This window comes from Phoxinus phoxinus (genome assembly GCF_949152265.1).
Source record: "Phoxinus phoxinus genome assembly, chromosome: 1".
Taxonomy (NCBI): Eukaryota; Metazoa; Chordata; class Actinopteri; order Cypriniformes; family Leuciscidae; genus Phoxinus; species Phoxinus phoxinus.
The window spans coordinates 54144439-54166098 of record NC_136876.1 but is presented as its reverse complement, the minus strand read 5'-3'; the positions used below and the strand labels follow the sequence as shown (position 1 = coordinate 54166098).

Below are 21660 nucleotides of genomic sequence, written 5' to 3'. Positions count from 1 at the left end.
TATATCACTAAGCCATGATGACATATTAGGTGGATTGTGTGATTTCCACTCTAGGATAATTTTTCTAGGCTTTTTAACACAATGTTTAGGTTTGACTAATCATAATGCAAAAACTAACACTTTAAATCACTATTTCTAAAAAAAAAAAAAAAAAAAACTTGATAAGAAATAGTTTTTGAGATTGTTTAAATATATATTCAAATCCACAAAAAAAAAAAAAAAAAGTAAATGTGTCCATTAAACAGCTGGGGAAGTCACATGCCTCTCCATAGAGTGCTGTTTATGCCATCTAGTGGTTACACCATGGTTCTACGCTTTCTCTCCATACTCTCACCAGATGGCGCTAATCTGCTTCAACCATTTTTTTTTTGGAGGCCTAGACTCTATATTAAACTAACATACTGCATTAAAAAATTTTTTTTTTTTTTTTTCAATGGCAAAAATAGACCATAAATATTACATAAATATTAATAAATTCAATCAAATTCTCTCAAAATACAAAATTAAAAAGAAAAAATATTATAGAACAAAAATAAATTGCATTGGTTTTACTGGGATGGAGGAAATTGAATTTTTAGGTGTCTGGTCACTTCTGACCGGGAAGGCCCAGGAGGTGACTCCGAAACGAAGACCGTCAGAGAGACGGTTCTGCGTTTAAAAAACGTAATTCTTGACAATAAAAAAAGACACAGAAACAGCAGTTGTGAGAGGGGTGGCCAAGCTTAGGCAAAGGCCCCTAGATCCGCCCTTGCCCATGTGCGTCGTAGATAATGAAGATAAAGACACCATATGGTCGTTACGACAGACCCCGCGAATACAGACCATATAGTCAGGATACATATTGTAAGACACGATATAGACTGACTAACTAACTAACCAGGTAAGTTATATTTTATTTCATTGTGTCAAACGAACTGAATATTGTCAGCTTCAGTGTTTTTAAACAAAAAGCCTATCCAATAGTGCATAGGCTATCAGAGATAACGTGTGTTTACTGCTTTTGACACCCTGACACTCGATCACGGTCATAAACAGACACCCTCACACACACACACACACACATACACGGACGGGCAGGGAAACACAGGCACGCATAGATGAACATGAAAGGGTAGAGGCACGATACATTTACTTTTATAGATACTATAATCATGACGCAGTAATTTTATAGACGATGTATGGTCATTCATGAAAAAGCCTTGGTCTATTTTACAACTTTTAACTGAAATGCTTGATTCAACGTTTTTTAGTAACCTATTTTATAATCATTCATGAAAAAGCCTTGGTCTATTTTACAACTTTTAACTGAAATGCTTGATTCAACATTTTTTAGTAACCTATTTTATAATCATTCATGAAAAAGTCTGGGTCTATTTTACAACTTTTAACTGAAATGCTTGATTCAAGGTTTTTTTTTTTTTTTTTTTTTTTTTTTGTAACCTATTTTATAATCATGCATGAAAAAGTCTGGGTCTATTTTACAACTTTTAACTGAAATGTTTGATTCAACGTTTTTTAGTAACCTATTTTAAAATCATTCATGAAAAAACCTGGGTCTATTTTACAACTTTTAACTGAAATGCTTGATTCGACGTTTTTTAGTAACCTATTTTATAATCATTTAATTTATACACTTTTAAATAAATTTTTGCAAGTTTCATTTGCATAATATTTTATAATCATTTAGTTTATAACCTTTTAAATATATGTTTTCAAGCTTACTTAAATTGTTTTATAATCATTTCATTTATACTTTTAAAGAACAGTATGTTTTTCAACCTTAGTTAAATTATTTTATAATCATTTGCAAGATATTTTAAAGGATATACTGTTTAGTGACTTTGTTTCAAACGTCAGAGCAGACATGTACAGGTAGGGGGAGCGCCTGTCACACAGATGCAGAGCGAGGGACGGGAAGTCAGTGTGAGAGTGTCTTTTTTCGTCTCACATTACACAGGATACCAGACCGGACTGAGGAATGTTGACACATGCATTATGGTCTATAACAATGCACAATGCTTATGTCGAAACACTTGATTGATCGGATAGATAGGTCAACTGCTCAATCCCTTATCATAGACCCCGCATGGGCAAACTGTCAACTGTTCATTCCCTTATCATAGACCCCGGATGGTCAAACTGTCAACTGTTCATTCCCTTATCATAGACCCCGGATGGTCAAACTGTCAACTGTTCATTCCCTTATCATAGACCCCGCATGGGCAAACTGTCAACTGTTCATTCCCTTATCATAGACCCCGCATGGGCAAACTGTCAACTGTTCATTCCCTTATCATAGACCCCGCATGGGCAAACTGTCAACTGTTCATTCCCTTATCATAGACCCCGCATGGGCAAACTGTCAACTGTTCATTCCCTTATCATAGACCCCGCATGGGCAAACTGTCAACTGTTCATTCCCTTATCATAGACCCCGCATGGGCAAACTGTCAACTGTTCATTCCCTTATCATAGACCCCGCATGGGCAAACTGTCAACTGTTCATTCCCTTATCATAGACCCCGCATGGGCAAACTGTCAACTGTTCATTCCCTTATCATAGACCCCGCATGGGCAAACTGTCAACTGTTCATTCCCTTATCATAGACCCCGCATGGGCAAACTGTCAACTGTTCATTCCCTTATCATAGACCCCGCATGGGCAAACTGTCAACTGTTCATTCCCTTATCATAGACCCCGCATGGGCAAACTGTCAACTGTTCATTCCCTTATCATAGACCCCGCATGGGCAAACTGTCAACTGTTCATTCCCTTATCATAGACCCCGCATGGGCAAACTGTCAACTGTTCATTCCCTTATCATAGACCCCGCATGGGCAAACTGTCAACTGTTCATTCCCTTATCATAGACCCCGCATGGGCAAACTGTCAACTGTTCATTCCCTTATCATAGACCCCGCATGGGCAAACTGTCAACTGTTCATTCCCTTATCATAGACCCCGCATGGGCAAACTGTCAACTGCTCAATCCCTTATCATAGACCCCGCATGGGCAAACTGTCAACTGTTCATTCCCTTATCATAGACCCCGCATGGGCAAACTGTCAACTGCTCATTCCCTTATCATAGACCCCGCATGGGCAAACTGTCAACTGCTCATTCCCTTATCATAGACCCCGCATGGGCAAACTGTCAACTGTTCATTCCCTTATCATAGACCCCGCATGGGCAAACTGTCAACTGTTCATTCCCTTATCATAGACCCCGCATGGGCAAACTGTCAACTGCTCAATCCCTTATCATAGACCCCGCATGGGCAAACTGTCAACTGTTCATTCCCTTATCATAGACCCCGCATGGGCAAACTGTCAACTGTTCATTCCCTTATCATAGACCCCGCATGGGCAAACTGTCAACTGCTCATTCCCTTATCATAGACCCCGCATGGGCAAACTGTCAACTGCTCAATCCCTTATCATAGACCCCGCATGGGCAAACTGTCAACTGTTCATTCCCTTATCATAGACCCCGCATGGGCAAACTGTCAACTGTTCATTCCCTTATCATAGACCCCGCATGGGCAAACTGTCAACTGCTCAATCCCTTATCATAGACCCCGCATGGGCAAACTGTCAAAACATTTGATTGATCGGATAGGTGGGGTCAACTGCTCAATCCAAAACAATAGCCACCGGATGTACAACCTGTCAAAACACATGATCGATTGGAGGGGTGGGGTCAATGGATCAATCCTTATCTATAGATAACAGATGCACAACCGGAAGAGGCGGGACCGGAAAAGGGCAAAGGTCAAGGTCAACCGGAAATCATCAATCATTTTGACACATGGTGCAGTATATTAACGTATATTAACTATATGTTCTCATATACCGTATTTTCCGGACTATAAGTCGCACTTTTTTTCATAGTTTTGCGACTTATAGTCAGGTGCGACTTATATATCAAAATTAATTCATAATGACTGAGATGAACCAAGAGAAAACATTACCGTCTACTAGGGCTGGGACGTATGGATTTTTTCTTATCGTGGTTGAAAAGCAAGAAATTCCCCCATATAGAAATAAACCGCTTTATATACCGATTATATAAGGAACACTAATAACGAAGACAGGTGAAACTGACTAGACAATAATTACAAGACGAGGATAACAAGGGGGTGGGGTTACTTAACGAGACAACACAAGCACATGGCCCAACAAGGCCATGCGCTTGTACACAAAACATGATTCTGTCATGATCCTCCCTCACAACCAGGGAAAATCAAGGACACTAAGGCAGAATCATGACACTTTAGGCCTACTCTGTGAAAATATTTATTTATTTTTGTCCCTGTGCGCCGATCGGCATTCTGGGGATACAACAGAGCCAATAGGCTGTATACTGCGGGCTTTAGCCGTTAAATATATTTGCTGCATTGGATCAGTCTCCTTTCTAGAACAGCCAGGAGCTTTCTAGCCTCGCGGCAGCAGCGCCTTGCATCGCACATAGACCTTAAAACAATCAGCGGATAACTTTGTGTAACTTAACTTTGTGTTAGCCTACGTATCGCCATACACATCAGCATAAATGCTCCTGATAAATTATGTTATTAAAGCATTAACATTCACAATCCACTGTTAATTTAACATAAAAGCAAGCAGGGTGGTTTGCCATGAATGTGCGCAAATGCGCGCTCTCTTAATAATTCTTAAAAAGCTGACATCAGTTCATCCCGATCTCACACATCTCTGTTATTAGGTGTTCAAGCACGAAGTGCTGAAAACCTATTGTAATTGTACCGATTTTTATTATTATTATTATTATTATTATTCTCCTGTAAAACGCATCGTGCAGCCCAAACCGTAAGTGCTAGAGACTTGAAACTTTGCCACAAGGTAGTACAAAAATCGAGGAGAGGTTATCAAATTATGAGCCCGATTGGCCTATAGGTGGCGCTATAGCAATCAATTGCGCGAAACTGCTCATAACTCCTAGACCGTATGTTGTAGACTCAAGTGTCTTATATCATTGGAAAGCTGACCACCTGACGTAAAAAATGTATATTTCCGATTTCATTTCCGGTATGCAAATTTTTCCGCCATTTTGAATTTTGTCAAAAATCTTCTTTTGCAAACTAGTCCCTGGTTTTTTGCCCGATCGGAACCAAACCATTGCAGAAATGGTTCTCTGGAGTCTGAAGATCAATAATGATCGAAAAAAAGTTGAATTTTCAAATCGGGCTCGCTAGGGGGCGCAAAATGAACGTTGTGGGAGGAGCCTATTTGACTAAAATGCCTATAACTCGAGAAGTAAATGAGATACCTTCACCAAACTTGGTACACATGTGTAGGAGGTCAATCTGAGGTCACGATAAAAAAAACGCGTCGATTGGCCACATGGTGGCGCTACAACACAGAAAAAACATATAAACACCTGACCGTTTGTCCGATTGACTTAAAATTTGGTATGCAGTGTCTTGGCCCAAGGCCCCATGTATGTGTAAAAGGATATTGGCGTATCTCAAAAAACATGGCCGCCATTGGCCAATGAAGTTGAATCACCTATTAGACAAGGTTAACGGAGGCCAATCAGAACGAAACTCGGTGGGCGTGTTCAACTCATGGCCCCAGAGGTCTGTAAGAGTTTTGAAAGAAATCGGACACTAGTTGGCGCTAACGAGTTTTAAGGCTCTGTAATCACGTGGTGTTACAAATATCGTCACAATATGCATATCATTTGATAGATCTCCTCGTGGTGAACATATTTGCCTCAAGAACCACTGCTGTCAATCAAATCGTTTATTAAATATTCACGAATATGTTAAAAACCTACTTTTGCGAACTAGTCCCTGGTTTTTCGCCCAATCAGAACCAAACAAGTCTAAGACAATTCTCTGGACTCTCTAGATCAATAGTTATTGAAAAAAAGTTGAACTTTTGCATTTGGGTGGCTGTAACAGGGTCATTTTAAAAAATGGGCGTGGCAAATTACACTCAAAAGCCTATAAATCCTTAACAAAAACTCAAAACTTCACAGAAATTGGTAGGCATATGTGTCATAACATGCTGAAGAAGCACGCCGAGTTTCATGGAGATCGGACCATATGTGGCGCTATAACTGTTAAAAAGCTTTGAAAACCATGTATTCCCTATGGTGACTTGCCTGTATTGGCTGTAAATGGTATTTTCCATCTCTGTAATCACGTGGTGTTAAAAACATCCACATAATATGCATATATTTTGATAGATCTCCTCATACTGAACAACTTTGCCTCAAGAACCACTACTGTCAATAAAATTGTTCATTAAATATTTGCTATTATGTTAAAAAGCTACTTTTGCAAACTAGTCATATTGACATAAGTGGTTTAATACTGCCCCCTTCTGGTCACTTGGTCATACTACTCACTAATATTGTTCTATAATTCATATTTAGACTTTATAAAATCACTATTTTAACATTTACAATCACATTTTGACAAAATTCATCTATTGGAGTATTACTATTGACAATTGTATCACACTGAGAAATGGGAATTGTGGAAGTGAAAGTGAAACGGAGGCCGCCATTTAGGCCACGCCCCCCGCAGTACAAATTCACTCATAACTCGAAAACGGAAAGTCGTTGCGCGCTCAAATTTTGATGGTAAGGTCCTCTCCAGGCTCTTAATCGAAATCTATTGTCGCGGAGCTCAGGAACGCCCCCCCGCGAATGTCGAATTCGCGAGACCTCCAAATTTGAACGGCTGTAACTCCCGAACCAGATCACCCCGATCCTTGTGGAATAGCTTGTTGGAAAGGGCCCGTCCCCGCCTAGCTTCGATTCGATTTTGGTGCGATTTGGCCTGGGCATTCCCGAGATATAAGCCAAAAAAGGATTGCATTTGAACGGGAATAACTCCCGGCCCCAATCGCCCACCAACACCAGGATGGTCTCATTACACAGGGCACCTCGAGCACTATCTAAGCTCCGATATTCAGATTTTTTCGCCTTCTCGTTCCCATAATATAAGTGAAAAACCAAATTTCCATTCATTCATTCACTTCAACTGTAAGATGGAGGCTGCAATAACACTGTTGTCCACTAGAGAGAGCAGCAGGATTATATTTGTAATCTTTTTATCAGCTTTCAGCATTGACTAACAAACAAATGCTTAAAGCTATATCTTTGTTATTTTGATGGACGTGTAATGTGTGTAAGCATGCATAATGGAGTTAACATGGAAAAACTGGTTTGGTTTAGTGCAAAATACTGGTAAAAATCAAGACTTGTAAAAGTACATGTTAAAAGACTATTAATAAGTAGAATGTCCAGCAGAGGGCAGTAGAAGACCACTTATTGGCTCACTTTCATTTTACATGTATATATTTAGACACTAAAAAATCCCTTACATAACGATTAGCCTACTATTATAACACAATCATATTTTGTCAGAGTTTATCACTTCATTTGTTCTGATGCTTCACATTATTGCTAGCAACGTGGTAAATCATGGTAAATAACGCTAGAAACATGGTAAATCACAGTAAATAGGGTAAATCATGCTAGAATGTGGTGTATCATGGTAAATCATGGTAAATAACGCTAGAAACATGGTAAATCACAGTAAATAGGGTAAATCATGCTAGAATGTGGTGTATCATGGTAAATCATCCTGTAACATGGTAAATCAAGGTAAACAAAGATAAATCATAGTAAACTATGGTAAATCATGCTAGAATCATATTAAATCAAACTAGAATGTATTCAATTGTTGTAAATCATGCTAGAACAAGGTAAATCATGGTGAATCATACTAGAACTTGGTATATCATGGAAAACTATGGTAAATCATACTGGAACATGGTAAGTCATGGTAAATCATGGTGAATCATACTAGAACATAGTAAATCATTATAAATCATCCTAGAACATGGTAAATCATGGTAAACTTTGATAAATCATGGTAAACTATGGTAAATCATGCTAAATGTATGGTAAATTGTAAATCATGGTAAATGGACTTTTCTATCTATTATGTCAGTGGTTAAAAGCTTGCTAAATACAACTTAATGTCTTAAATGCTTTAATGTGCTCAAAGGCCTTAAAGGCTTGAACACCGATAAATGCTGCTTGCAGCTTTAATTATCAATGAAGCTGAAAGCATAATGAATCTTTCATAATATCTTTTATAATCCGAGGATTTGCCAGCATGCAGAATTCAGCACTGAACAAAAAAGTCAGTTTTGAGCGGTGAGGGGATTCTCTCTTAAATGCTTCTGATTGGCCATTGCGTTCAAGAAATCAACACATATGTCTGTGATTGGCTACATCGCTCAACGCTGCAAACATGTTACAAATAGAAACTCTGGCCTGTAAATCGTTTCTATTTTGTTTTAGTTCTTCTTGTTGCGTTTCTGCAACAGATGAATAACAATTCATTCGTTTTTATATGTTTTATTCATATATATTTATATTTAATCGTTTCATTCTCCCGCAGCCCGCACACACATAGTGAGTGCTTTCCGCCCGCGCTCGCACTCGGCCATCAAATCTAGTCCCGCGCCGCACGTCTCTAGATCACGGGTCCGGCCCGAGTATAGCGGGGGTAATATCGGGCTCGGGAGAATCTAAGCTCTGAACAGGACAGAGTAACATGGCGGATATCGCTCATATACTTTTGGTTGACGACGTATCTAAGGCGGCAGGCGTGTGTTAGTTCCAAAGTGCTGCGGGAAACCCTGTGTTACGTTAACATGCCGGACACCTATTCAGCTGTTGTTCTGTGTGCTGTTGTGGAGCTGAATAACTTGCCTTTCCAGATTAAATGTCTTTTCTTGGTCTTGGATTTTGTGAAATAAATTTCTAAATAAATGCGACTTATAGTCCGGTGCGACTTATGTTTTTTTCCTCTTCATGACGCATTTTTTGACTGATGCGACTTATACTCCGCAGCGACTTATAGTCCGAAAAATACGGTAAATCATATTTTGTTCTAATGTCACTAGTAAAAGTCGCAGGGTTTACTGGGTTGTACACAATTATTTTTGTGGTTTTGGTGGTAAACATGGTCACGTGTGTACTTTACAAGATGATTGATTGACAGCACAGTTTACGGTGACGCACGCGACAGAGCTGTCCGTTAAAGATGACGAAGTTGTATGTTCCAAAGCTTGCCTACTCTTTTACTACACACTCAGAAGTATGTTCTTTTTCTTCACAAAAAGAGTACATACTTTTAGGCCATAGTATCAGTATGCGAATTGGGACGTTTGGGGAGGTGCGCGGCGCACGCAGTCTGCGGAGACTCGCGCTGCGGAGCCAGGCGAAAGTAAACAAGGCTTGAAGACTGCGCGAGTCACAAGACAATAGACAACACTGTAACGTTATCCGCTTCACTGATCGAAGCGGCAACGAGCAATTTGATCTCTTGATTTAAAAAACAACAAATTTCAGGGCTAGAACGACTCTAATTTGACAAACAGACAAAATGAATGCTCTGCTAGTTAACTGGGGATGTTTTTTTTTATTGGTACATCCAAGCCGCGAAGATCTTTTAAAAAGTGGTAGGGAGAATATCGACACTGGCAAAAAGTGGTGACGTGCGTTAATGTGAACGCCCCCTCTCGATATTTCAGACGCCCCCTCATCAGCGCTCGGCTGGCGCCGGCCCTGCTTGGACCTGTTGCTTGTTTGCCGTGGCTCTCTTCGGGACCGGTGCTTGGACATGGTCATTGTCTCATCTGTTGATAACACAATAAAAGAAACTGTATTATTATCATTATCAATCACTAATGGCCATGGATAAAGACAAAGAAAAAGACAACCGCTTTTGTAATTTCACACAAGAATAGGTAGGCCCTACTTGTATATTATGACGATGTAAACACAATTACATTTCATCAGTAAAATATTACGTCTGTGCACTTACTATGATGATTCTTGATTGAGAACTGAACGACACCTGCGTGTCCCTCTGCTGTGCTGGAGAAGGAGAGCGTGATGCAGACACAATCCTAAAATAATAAAAACAACTGTTAGCATACATTATCCAAAGATGGGCAATTAATGGCCTATATATATCTGTTAATGGGCCATAGGAAGGAGAAATATCTATTTATGGGCCATAGATCGCGTCACCGCGAGTATCTGTTGATGGCCATATAGACAGCACGCATTTAGAGCATTTCAAACATTTACACCTGTATTCACAATCATCTGTGGCAATATTTTGGCAAGATAAGTGTCATAGGCTATAACCAAAACCGAACATTTATATATAATGTCTAGTATTTAGACAGTATCACATTTTACCGGAGGCTAAAATATATTTGCACGAAATCATATTTACACCTAATGCCTAGTTCACACTACAGGATTTTAAGCCCGATTTAAGCCCGATTTGCAAATCGTTGAGCTCGCCGACAGGTCGGGTTGTTATCGCGTGCAAATCGCGGGGGATTAGCGGCCGATGAACGCTCGCCAATCTGTTAGTATGAAAGAGCCAACAACGCATCAAAGACGCTCGCAGACGCCTCGCGGACGCGTCGCCGAGCCCAGAAAAATATCTAGCATGCTAGATATCTGGAGCTGTCGCACGACTCAAACACATGTGATGCCATGAGCTACAGCCAATCAGAGCAAGGCATGGGTTGAGGTCACTGGGAAAATACCGTTTATATACTGTCTAAGGGATTTTTTTTTTTTTTCTCAGAGCAAATCATCGCGCAAACAGTTTGCAGCACTAATTTCTTTCTGACGTCCATATTCAAACAAAGACTCGCGTGTTGTGCACTTGTGTTCTTCTTCGCTGGGTAGTGGCGCACGTGCTGTATTGCGTCATTTCCGGTTCGTTTTATCGCGTGATTTCTTCCTGATAAAACGTGGTTTGTAGACAAGATAGAATCGTTGGCTGACAGAGTTGTTGTCACCTCGTGTAGTGAGTTACCTCCTGTTGCGGATCAATCACGTTGTGTCGTGTGGTGTGAACAGCTCAACAACTTGAACACTCCTGATTTCACAGAGCAAGTCATGTAGTGTGAACTGCACAGTTCAGCCCAACGTTTTAAAATCCTGTAGTGTGCACTTGCCTTAAGCAGATATTCGCAAATAAGCTACATTATGCAAAAGTCAGTATTTTTAGCATGATAACCAGTGTCATAAGCTAATTAAAATGGAGTGAAATATAATACAAATATGTTTAGAGAGTAACGTAGGCTAACATCACATTGAAACAGTTTACACGACCATATAGCTACACAAATGTTATGGATATTAGAAGGCAATCTTTCCTGTAAGATGTCAAAAGCTAACCAAAACTAAGCAAAATATAGTCTGAAAATTCATATGAGTTCTATAAAATCAGAAAAAGAATTAGGCTATATAACACTAAACAACTTACTCGAACTTATATCTTCGGCTGGATCAATTCGCTCTTGAAAATGGAGCCATTCGTCTTCTGAGATGCGATCTTTCTCTGAGGAAAAGGGGAATTCTTCCTCGCTGTCCATAATCATCTGGAGGACGACTTTACCAGAGAAGCGTGCCATCCTCAAAACGCGATGAACTATCAGTGAATCTGATGAAGAAACTCCGTGTTTTCATGGCAGTGATCGGAGGGCGTGTGCGAGGCATATAGATCACATCAACTATTACCATGTGAATATAGATCACCTAAACTATTACCATGTGAATATAGATCACCTCAACTATTACCATGTGAATATAGATCACCTCAACTATTACCATGTGAATATAGATCACCTCAACTATTACCATGTGAATATAGATCACCTCAACTATTACCATGTGAATATAGATCACCTCAACTATTACCATGTGAATATAGATCACCTCAACTATTAACATGTGAATATAGATCACCTCAACTATTAGCATGTGAATAGCGCCGGGGGGCGTGGCGGCCTCAGCTCATTAAAAATAATGAAGGGAGAACGAAAAACTGCACCTCTCCTTGGTTTCAAACGGATTACATAAACAAAGAATATGTTTTTTTATTTAAATTACTTCATTTAAAAGAAGAGAATTCTAGCTTCATAAAGACAAATCTCTCGTTCAAGTATTCGCTGAGTTACAGTTCATTTTCGGACGCGTTTCAGAATGGACTTCACTGACAGAGAGAAGGCAGAACTCGCATCATGTTTATTTTTCTTTATTTGGCGAAAGACACAACACTTTGTTTTATTGTGAGTATACACACAATTTTTTTTAACTTAACTGGATCGAATGATGTAAAACACTTAAATGTAAGATCAAAACCAACAACGTATTTTGAATCTCTTTTGCACTGATAAGAAAAAAAGCGAGCAGATCACGCCGGCGTGATTGCCGACCCCAGAGGGTTAATGGGCGAGTGGGATTTTTATGGAAATGTCCCAGGGGCCCCAAATTCGGCACGGTGGCCCCAGGGCCCGCCCTGAGTGACTTACCGAAAGCACCGGGCCCTAGAGCGATGGCAAATATTGTTTAGCTTCTATGCAAAATCTCTCCCTCGCCTGACTCTCACACTGAAACAGCCTTTTCAGGCCTTTGAATGATTTGATGGCGGGGGAGGGGCGTTTTTTCGCAAAGGCCCCAGGGCCCCACGCTTCGGGTCCCCGCATCAGGGGCCCCTGGAGAGTCGGGATCTGAAGTATCGAGGTACCACGACCCTCCGTCTGCGTACGGGGGCCGTCCCACGGCCCATTTAAAAGGCATAGTGGTTTCGCGGACGAGCGTCCCTTTTTCGACCTCGCGACCCCTGAACGAGGTCCCGGGGCCCCAAACTTTCCCGCCCGCACCAGGGGGCCGTGGCGAGTCGGAAAACGGCGCCCCCTAGTCGATCGGCCCTTCCGAAGCGGCGTCCGCGAAACCACTACGGCGAATACATTCATTTAATGGGCGAGTGGGATTTTGATAGAAATGTCCCAGGGGCCCCAAACTCGGCACGGTGGCCCCAGGGCCCGCCCCGAGCGACATACCAAAGGCGCTAGGCTCTAGAGCGAAGGCAACACCTTCCCGCCCTTTTAACCCTAATCTCGGCCTTGTCTCTCTTCCACTCATGTACCCTAAAAGCCTTTTGAGTGAAAGTTGGTTATAAGTGGCAAATTTTGTTCAGGAAGGCCCTAGGGCCCCACGCTTCGGGGCCCCGCGTCAGGGGCCCCTGAAGAGTCGGGAACTGAAGTATCGAGGTACCACGACCGTCCGTCTGCGTAGGGGGGCCGTCCCACGGGCCATTTAAAAGGCATAGTGGTTTCGCGGACGTGCGTCCCTTTTTCGACCTTTCGGGCCCTGAACGAGGTCCCAGGGCCACCAAACTTTCCCGCCCGCACCAGGGGCCCGTGGCGAGTCGGAAAACGGCGCCCCTTAGTCGATCGGCCCTTCGGAAGCGGCGTCCACGAAACCACGGTGGAAAACCCATTCATTTAATAGGCGAGTGGGATTTTTATAGAATGGTCCCAGGGGCCCCAAATTCGGCACGGTGGCCCCGGGGCCCGTCCCGAGCGACATGTCAAAAGCATATGATGGTGGGGGAGGGGCAATTTTTTCCTGGGGGCAACATGCTCTCTGTCGCCCACTAGAGGTGTCCAAATAACCACTTTCCCGTGGCAAGTGGGTTGTAATCCGTGAATAGGGGGGTTAGTAATAAAGGCCCACTTCCCACCAAGTCTGTGGGCAACTGTCATCCCAATTCGCACTACGATCCCTCCGACCCATTATGCGTCCAATGGCAGCTTATTAACATGGGCTTTTTTCCACAAACCCACGTTTTGTACTACCTGTGGGGAGCTAAAATACTCGTAGTGACAGACAACAATCCTTTGGTCCATCTGCAGACTGCAAAACTAGGGGCGGTCGAGCAGCGATGGGTGGCCCAACTGGCAAACTATGATTATCAGCTCCAGTATCGACCAGGCCGAGAACATACTAATGCTGATGTGTTGTCTAGACTCCCTGAGGCCGAGGCACCGGGTCCATCGCCGATGCCCGTCTCTGGGCACGAAGAAGGGCTCATGGTGGGGATCGTGGAGGCACCCGGCCTTCAGCGGGAAGGAGTTCCCTCTAGATGGGGTTGGGATCCGCAGCGGTGGAAGGAGCGACAGGACAGAGATGCGGGACTGGTCGCATTGCGGTCCTGGTTGGCACATGGAGCATGGCCCGAGGGCAGAGAACACAGGGCCCAGACACAGGTGGTGAGAACGCTCCTCGGACAGTGGGAGAGGCTCTTCTTGAAAGAGGGAGTGGTCTGTCGGTCCATCCAGGATCCAGCCCTGGGCAAAAGGGTGTGTCAGGTGGTGGTGCCAGAAGGTCAGATTCAGGTCCTGTTACAGGCCTACCACACTCAGTTGGGACATCAAGGGCATGAAAGAACAATATCCTTATTGCGGAGGCACTTTTATTGGCCAGGAATGGGACGGGCAGTGAAATCCTTCATCCGGGAGTGTCCGCGTTGTACCCTCTTCAAGACTAGGAAGGATGTGCGAGCTCCGTTGGTCCCTATCCGAGCCAAGGCTCCGTTGCACATCGTGGCGATGGATTATTTGACGTTGGGTCGGCCAACAGACCGTGTCCAGAATATTCTGGTGGTGACTGACTTGTTCACCAAGTACGCCTGGGCCGTCCCGACTCTGGACCAGAGTTCGTCTCAAGAGGAACCATACTGGCCTACTCACCTCGTCTGGCTTGAGTGGTCCATCCCGCTGTACGTCCCTGTCTTATCCCTTGAAGTTCGTCTGAAGAGGAACCAGAATTTTAGTCAGGAACTTTTCCTTTTTAATAAATAAAATAAACTTTGTACTCATTTGGTCTGTTGCCTCGTCTGTCGGGTCTCTGCCAGCTCCTTGAGGTGGTACTGGGTCCTAGGGGTGGGCGCGGTCTCAGTCGACCACCCCGACCTGTGACACATCCAGTGCCGCTGCTCCCACCACGCGCATCACGCGCTGTGCGGGCACCAAGAGCTGAGGGGGCACCAAAAAAAAAAGCCTCCCGGAAGTTCCGGGATTCTCCCGCATATTGATAGCGGCTCACTAATGCCCGCAAATTAGTTAAAATCTCTGGAATCTAGAGCGAGCGCGCCCGCGAGACAGAGACTGTGCTCAAAACCGCGTAGCGCGTGCAACCGCGAGAGGGAGAGAGAGCAAGAGGCCGCGCGCATGAGTATCATGTAATATATTTCCCGACGCCGAAGTTTCTCATACAATATACGCTTTTTACAAAGAAAGATTACACTTGAAATATTGTTCAAATTGTAATTGTTGTTGGTTTACATGTGAAAACATTTTAATAAAATAGCAAAGAATATATTTACAAGGTAGATGTAAACAAAATCTTAATAGTCAACATAAGCCTTCTCATTAAATAATTAATGATTGTGTTTTATTAGTGACAAATTTGGGTAGAAAATAAATGTTCAAAAACTTTCTGAAAATACAGTATGAGAATGACCTGCACAATTACTACAAGTGTTTACCTTGGATATTATACAATTCACATGCATACAACATTTGTGGAAAAATACTTTTTGTGTTAAGATGTTTCCAACTCTAACCTTGAACCAACTCTCTAGAATGTCCCATGTAGCCCATTTGAACAGGACTGTGCAGGATTACTCTGTTTGAGTATGTAGCTGTTGGTGTGTTTGAACGACTCCTCGAGAAGTGTGAAAGTGTGAACTAACGATACATAGATATGCTCTCTAATGGCTCTGTCAAAATTGATCAAGCTAGCTATATTTGAGGTCAACAAAATTAAGAATATTTTAAAGGCTGTTTTGTGAAACTTCCCTGGCTCACCCTCCTCCCTATATCTGAGAACACAGCAAGCCCCTTTTCCCCTCATTTACACTGCACACGGCTGCGGCGCGTTACGGCTGCGGCACGGCTACCGGAACTGATCTAGTCAATGCTTGTGTTTACACCAGCCACGACGCTGTGCTAAAGATAGGCGCTGAGTCTATTTTTGACAGACGCCACGTACAAGCTAGCCTGGCTCCGCCCTCCTATGTGCTTCCGCTCAATTTAAATTTTCCTTCAGAACTACGTCTGAACGATGACGTTGAGGTTGTGCGCTAGTTTGAGTCGTCATACGTCACGACCAAACATTAGCGATTGGTTATGGCAGATCCAGAGTGACTCTGGGCAGATCCAATAGTTTTAAACTTCAACAGAGTACCCACTGTCAATGAAGAGAGGCCAGACTCTCTGTACAAATGAAATGTATGAGAGTCTGGTAGAACCAGGCTATGTCCAAGTCACACCGTAAATACAAAAAATACCACAAAAACACACGTATGCACGCACAAACACACACACACACACACACACACACACACACACACATACATGAAGGGAAGGAAGAATGCCCATATATGGAAGAGGATGACATCCCCGGAGGGCGCCTTAGTTCCTCTGAAAATTGATCAAGAAACTGCTTAAGGAACAACGTTCCATATAAATAGGACTGCATTTTGACTGTAAAGTTGTAGTGCTTTTTTGACCTTGTTGTCGTGTACTTCCCGGGAGAAACATTTATTCTCTACCTATTCAGTTTTCTAACTGAAACTCTTTTTGCTTGAATTGTTCTGCTGTATTATTTTAACTTTGATTGAACAAGGTCCTTGTTTTGGCAAAAACCTGGTAATAAAACTTTGAAAATCTTTGCAACACAGTGTTCATTTAAAATGCATTTATTTTTTGTTGTAATTTCCATTACACAAACTGCTCTTTCTTTACAATCAATCTAGTTACAACAGTTGTTGCAATTCTTACAGCAGTGACATAGTGACTTCTCTCACAGTAAGAGTGACTCTCTCCCTCTCTGGGCGTGGTGATATGGTCTCATGTTTGTATTTTCTCTTAACAATCATTGTCCATTACTTTGCAGAACAGCCATGGTGATCTACACAGTAAAGACGTACACCGGAAATAGGCTTTTGGCGGGGACCACTAGCCTTATCTACATCCAACTGCGTGGCACTGAGGATTGGAGTGAGGAACAGAATCTAAATTGCATTCATGGTTTCTGGCAAGGATCGGTAAGTACACCCAATTAAACCAACAGTATGGAGCTTTGGACTAAAAACTCAGTCAATGCTACATTTAATAGACGATAATTGAAAGAGTGAGTTTAAAAGTTTTATGGAGTAATGATAAAAAAAAATGCATTTTTTATTAAAAAATGTAAGTGTTTTTCCATGGAAATTCTGGAGTTTCTTCTCTGAATTTTAAACCCCCTCCCCCAACTGCATATTATTATTAGTATTATTATGTTTTACCTACAATCGCCCTAATACATTTGTCATTGTACATAGGAGCAAGAATTTAAGATAGACTGTGAAGCGACCCTGGGAGAGCTCACGAGTGTCAAGCTCTACTCCAAGCCGTTTATGGGTCTTTACGACCAGTGGTTCTGCGATAAGATCACGATCAACACGCCAGAGGGTCTTGAGATTTTGTTTCCATGTTACTGCTGGCTTGACAGTAACGAGACGCTCTTTTTAAGACCTGCTAAAGGTAGGCACTCCCATTTCAAGTGAACCTTTGTGCCTTCATATGATGGAGAGATAATGTCAAAAGTGAAGTATAACTCCTGCACAGGGTCAGGACTAGAGATTGCATGGCGGTCATTGTTGTGATGTTCATTGTGTGATGGCTTGCAGATGTACTGCGTATGTAGTCGTCATTCATATGTTTTCCTTTTACAAAGACATTGGTAGTAGCAATTTTAATCTTTTATTAACTTTTTGTTTTCTCAATGATAACAAATGAATGCCATGTGTTCTGTATTTGAAGTTCTCCTGTTGTAACGTTGATACAGCTGTGTGTGTGACACTAAGACAGAGGTGAGAAGACTGCAGGCTAGGGAGGGGTTGAGGCAACCATGGGGATTCCTCAGCTCCTGCCCTCTGGGGTGGGTGTTTAGAGAATGCTTTGATGAGAACATATAAATCTACCAGAAAAACAACCATCTGTGTCTCACTCTGCCTGCAAACTGGTCTGTTAGGGTTGGGGGTTTCACCCTCCACCCTGCAGCTGGCTTGTATGGCTAGAATGGTAACTATTCTTGCAAGAATAAATATATATTTTATCTTTTAAATACAATTTGGATCTTGACGTCTCTTTTGCCTGGGAATGCCGAGTTTGTTAAATATTGTTTTGCCACAACAACATCTTTTTTTATGTAACTCAGAAGACTATAGAAGACTATAGAAGACTATAGAAGACTCAGAAGACTATTTTACAGATAAAGCATTGTGGAAATGCGTATATCTCCCCCGTAGTGATAAAATAAAATAAAATTCTGTATCAAATTTATAGGCAGGACAAGTAGCTTAAGGCTTGGTTTATAGAGAATTACAAACATGCGCACATAAATGAAGATGACTTGACTTGACTTGACTATAGGCTACTATTAGCCTTTTTCAAATAAAGCACATTTGTAATCAAATTAAAGTGTCTATGAATTTTTTTTTACATGGATGACAAGTCAGCGTCCTTTGGTCAAGAAACTATATATATATAAAATATAGCCTACATTTCTTTTCTTTTTTTCTTTTTTTTTCATTTGCAAATATAAACACATTTAGATTGTGAATTAATGTTGGCATTTGCATTTCAGCTTCACTTGTGTTCCAGGACACCAACCCCATGACAAAGGATGGCCAAAAACAAAGGACGAGGGAGCTAGTGGAGCAACAGAAGTTATTTAGGTTGGTGGGCAGCACGCCAATAGCTACAAGCAACAGCGAAGGGTCTGTGTTATATTAAAATAAATTCAGAGAAATTAAATTCCTTTCGTTGAAGTACAGCTGCATATTCTACCCGCAGGTGGCGCGTGTATGCTGAGGGCACACCTCAAGTTATCGACTACGACACTGCCACCACTCTGCCGCCTGAAGTCCAGTTCTCTTTCACAAAGGAAGCCGAGTTTATCTTCAGTGCAGCAAAGCAGTAAGTGACCAAGTCATCTTTTAACCCTCCTAGTGTTTGATACACACTGTTCAGTCTTTACTGGTCTGCTGGACCCAATATTGGGTTTTTAGAGCAACACAACCATAAGAATGTAGGGAAACAACTGAACAGGTGTCGACTTTTAAATTTGTATTAACGATTTACACATTTCTGTTGCATCCGTTTTCCATGGACCCACCGAAGAGATAAGTTATATTGGTGATGTAGAGGCAATGTCCGATTACTTTGGAGTATGCTTTATTCAAAAATGACCTGCAAACATTTTTCAAGGATTCACCATGTATACTCAGCTAAAAGTAGACCAATGCAATGGGAACTCCAGACGCATTTAGAGATTTCATAATTGTTAGGAAAATGGACTGTATCAATGTTTTCTGTTTGCTAGCCTAAATATGTTTTTTAGTTATAGATTGCACTGGTGGAAATGCTGAATATGTATAGCTAGATTTAATTTTAAGTATGCTTTAGTTAAAAATGAACTGTGGTGATTTAAAAACATGATCCATGTATATTAAGTGTATTTATCAAGGCTAGTTACACTATTAATGTTTGCACTGTGTACCTGTATTCTGTATTTTCAGGTTAGCTTGTTTGAAGCTAACTGGATTAGCTGACTGCAGAAAATCGTGGGAAAGCATCAGAGACCTGGAAAAAATCCTTTGTGAAAACAGATCGACAATCATTGGTACTCATCTTAAATACTGTCTGTACTGTACATCCCTTACGGAACAAATATATGGGAATATACTGAAAAATATAGCATACTGAAAAATATAATATAATATATGTAATATATTTCCATATATGGGAAACTAGTGCTTATATTTTTCAGTATACTGCAATATTTGCATGTATGGTGATATATCAATGAATATAAAATATTTATAAATGAAGACAAAAATAGCATTACATATGTAATATTGACAAAGTTATATCATTTATTGTGTACATATACATTCCACATTCATGTTCCCATATAAATGTGAATGTATGTTCACACACACACACACACACACACACACACACACACACACACACACAGAATGAGTTACATCGGATTTCTAGTTCCCAGCATGCTTTGCTTCTGACTGACTTCTGAAATGGAAAAAAAAAAAAATTGTTGCTCAATATTAATATAGGGCTGAGATCTGTTAGTGTTTAATGATCTATTATTTTTTAATTTGAAAGGTTTTCTGGTATATCTGAGTTTTTGGAGTTACAATTTTTACCAGATCATTATAACTATAATTCTTATATTTAATAAAGTAATGGCAGTGCACTCCTCAGCACAGTGATAGACTCTTGGCTAAACACTTTAGTAAATGCAGGTGTGCTTGTGCTTTTGTTAACTAACTTGAAAATATGAAACACTTATAATGTAAATAATTTAATATATTACATTATATATTTCTCTATATATGTGTGTGTTGATGTTGTATGAGTAATTAATCATATATCTGCAATATGTTACACATGCAATACCATATCTGATCCCATATACATCTATAAATTATCAAGTGTATTACTGAATATAAAGTTACATATATTATGGTATGTAATATATGAAAATATATGAAAAACGACAATTCCTTATGTATTATTCAATACATTGTAATATATATTAACACAATATATTATTCTGTATATTTTCAAATATGCTGTTAAACCATTGAATATATTGATCATTCATATGGGGAATATATTTTCGTTCCGTGAGGGATATGTTCTGACTCGGCATGCTTTGCAGAATACTGTGAGGAGCACTGGGATGAGGACGAGTTCTTTGGCTACCAGTTTCTGAATGGCCTCAATCCCATGATGATCCAGCGCTGCTCAACTCTGCCCGAGAAGTTCCCCGTCACAGATGACATGGTCAGAGACTCCCTGAGGGGCAGCAGCTTGCAGCAGGAGATGGAGGTACGCTACTTGCTACCGGCGATGATTTGGAATGACTGGGTCTGGTTTGCTTTGGTTTTGTCTAATTTCCTGTATTTCTTCATTCTTTGGTGTGATCTATCGCCATACCTAGAAAGGGAACATCTTCCTGTCTGACTATAAGATGTTGGACGGGCTGGTGGGAAACGTTGTCAATGACCGGCAGCAGTATCTCACGGCTCCCCTGGTCCTGCTGTACTGCAGCCCTTATGGCAGGATGCTGCCCATCGCCATTCAGGTGCGTACCGGAGTGCAGAAATCCACGGGTTATGAATAAAACCTCTGGTCTTTGAGGGAGAACACAAGACATCACCCTGTATAGGATATTGCTCCCGACGCTCAGTGAGCATGTAGCGGGATTGGAATTGGCTTCAGCTGGGAATGCTCAAGAAGCGATATCCCAGGGTGATGTCGAAGTGCTTGGACCGAAACAGAACTACACAGCAAAATCCCCAGTGTTAAATTAACACTGCTTTGAGTTTATATGAGTCCACACTCAGTGTTATAAGTAACACTGAAGCAGTGTTAAAGTTAATGAGATAATTAATGGATTAATTGAGTTATTATTGAGCATTATTGAAGACACCTGATGATAACAAGCAGAATCACTGAAGGAGAAAACCGTAATATTAAGTCACCATTATGTAGATCCGTGTATTCTTTAGTTGGGCTCTTGACCCTTAAATCTTTAACTTTAGAATTTGTTTGGCTGCTGTACCTAGGCTATAAATGCCAGATGAACAAAGAGGAAAGATGATCAGATGGAGTCGGTTGTGTTTTAACATAATCGTCATTATTTCACAATCATTTGATCTG

The 21660-nt window shown here is 41.3% G+C and overlaps 1 protein-coding gene across 7 annotated transcripts in view; it reads left to right on the top strand.

The window, feature by feature from the left end:
- The first annotated feature begins 763 nt into the window (after positions 1–763).
- The window catches only part of LOC306999497 (polyunsaturated fatty acid lipoxygenase ALOX15B-like), a 42795-nt gene continuing 21898 nt past the window's right edge, over positions 764–21660 (top strand). For 2 of the 7 annotated variants that reach the window (XM_079614207.1, XM_079614212.1), the window contains exons 1-8: positions 1077–1111; positions 16823–16973; positions 17250–17451; positions 18557–18647; positions 18766–18888; positions 19491–19594; positions 20657–20826; positions 20939–21082. In XM_079614207.1, coding sequence (XP_079470333.1) covers positions 1098–1111; positions 16823–16973; positions 17250–17451; positions 18557–18647; positions 18766–18888; positions 19491–19594; positions 20657–20826; positions 20939–21082 — 999 coding nt within the window. In that variant the 5' untranslated portion in view covers positions 1077–1097. Of the gene's footprint in view, positions 881–1076; positions 1112–16448; positions 16735–16822; positions 16974–17249; positions 17452–17939; positions 17992–18556; positions 18648–18765; positions 18889–19490; positions 19595–20656; positions 20827–20938; positions 21083–21660 lie in introns of those variants that run through there. The other 5 variants (XM_079614209.1, XM_079614208.1, XM_079614211.1 and 2 more) reach the window with 5 other exon arrangements.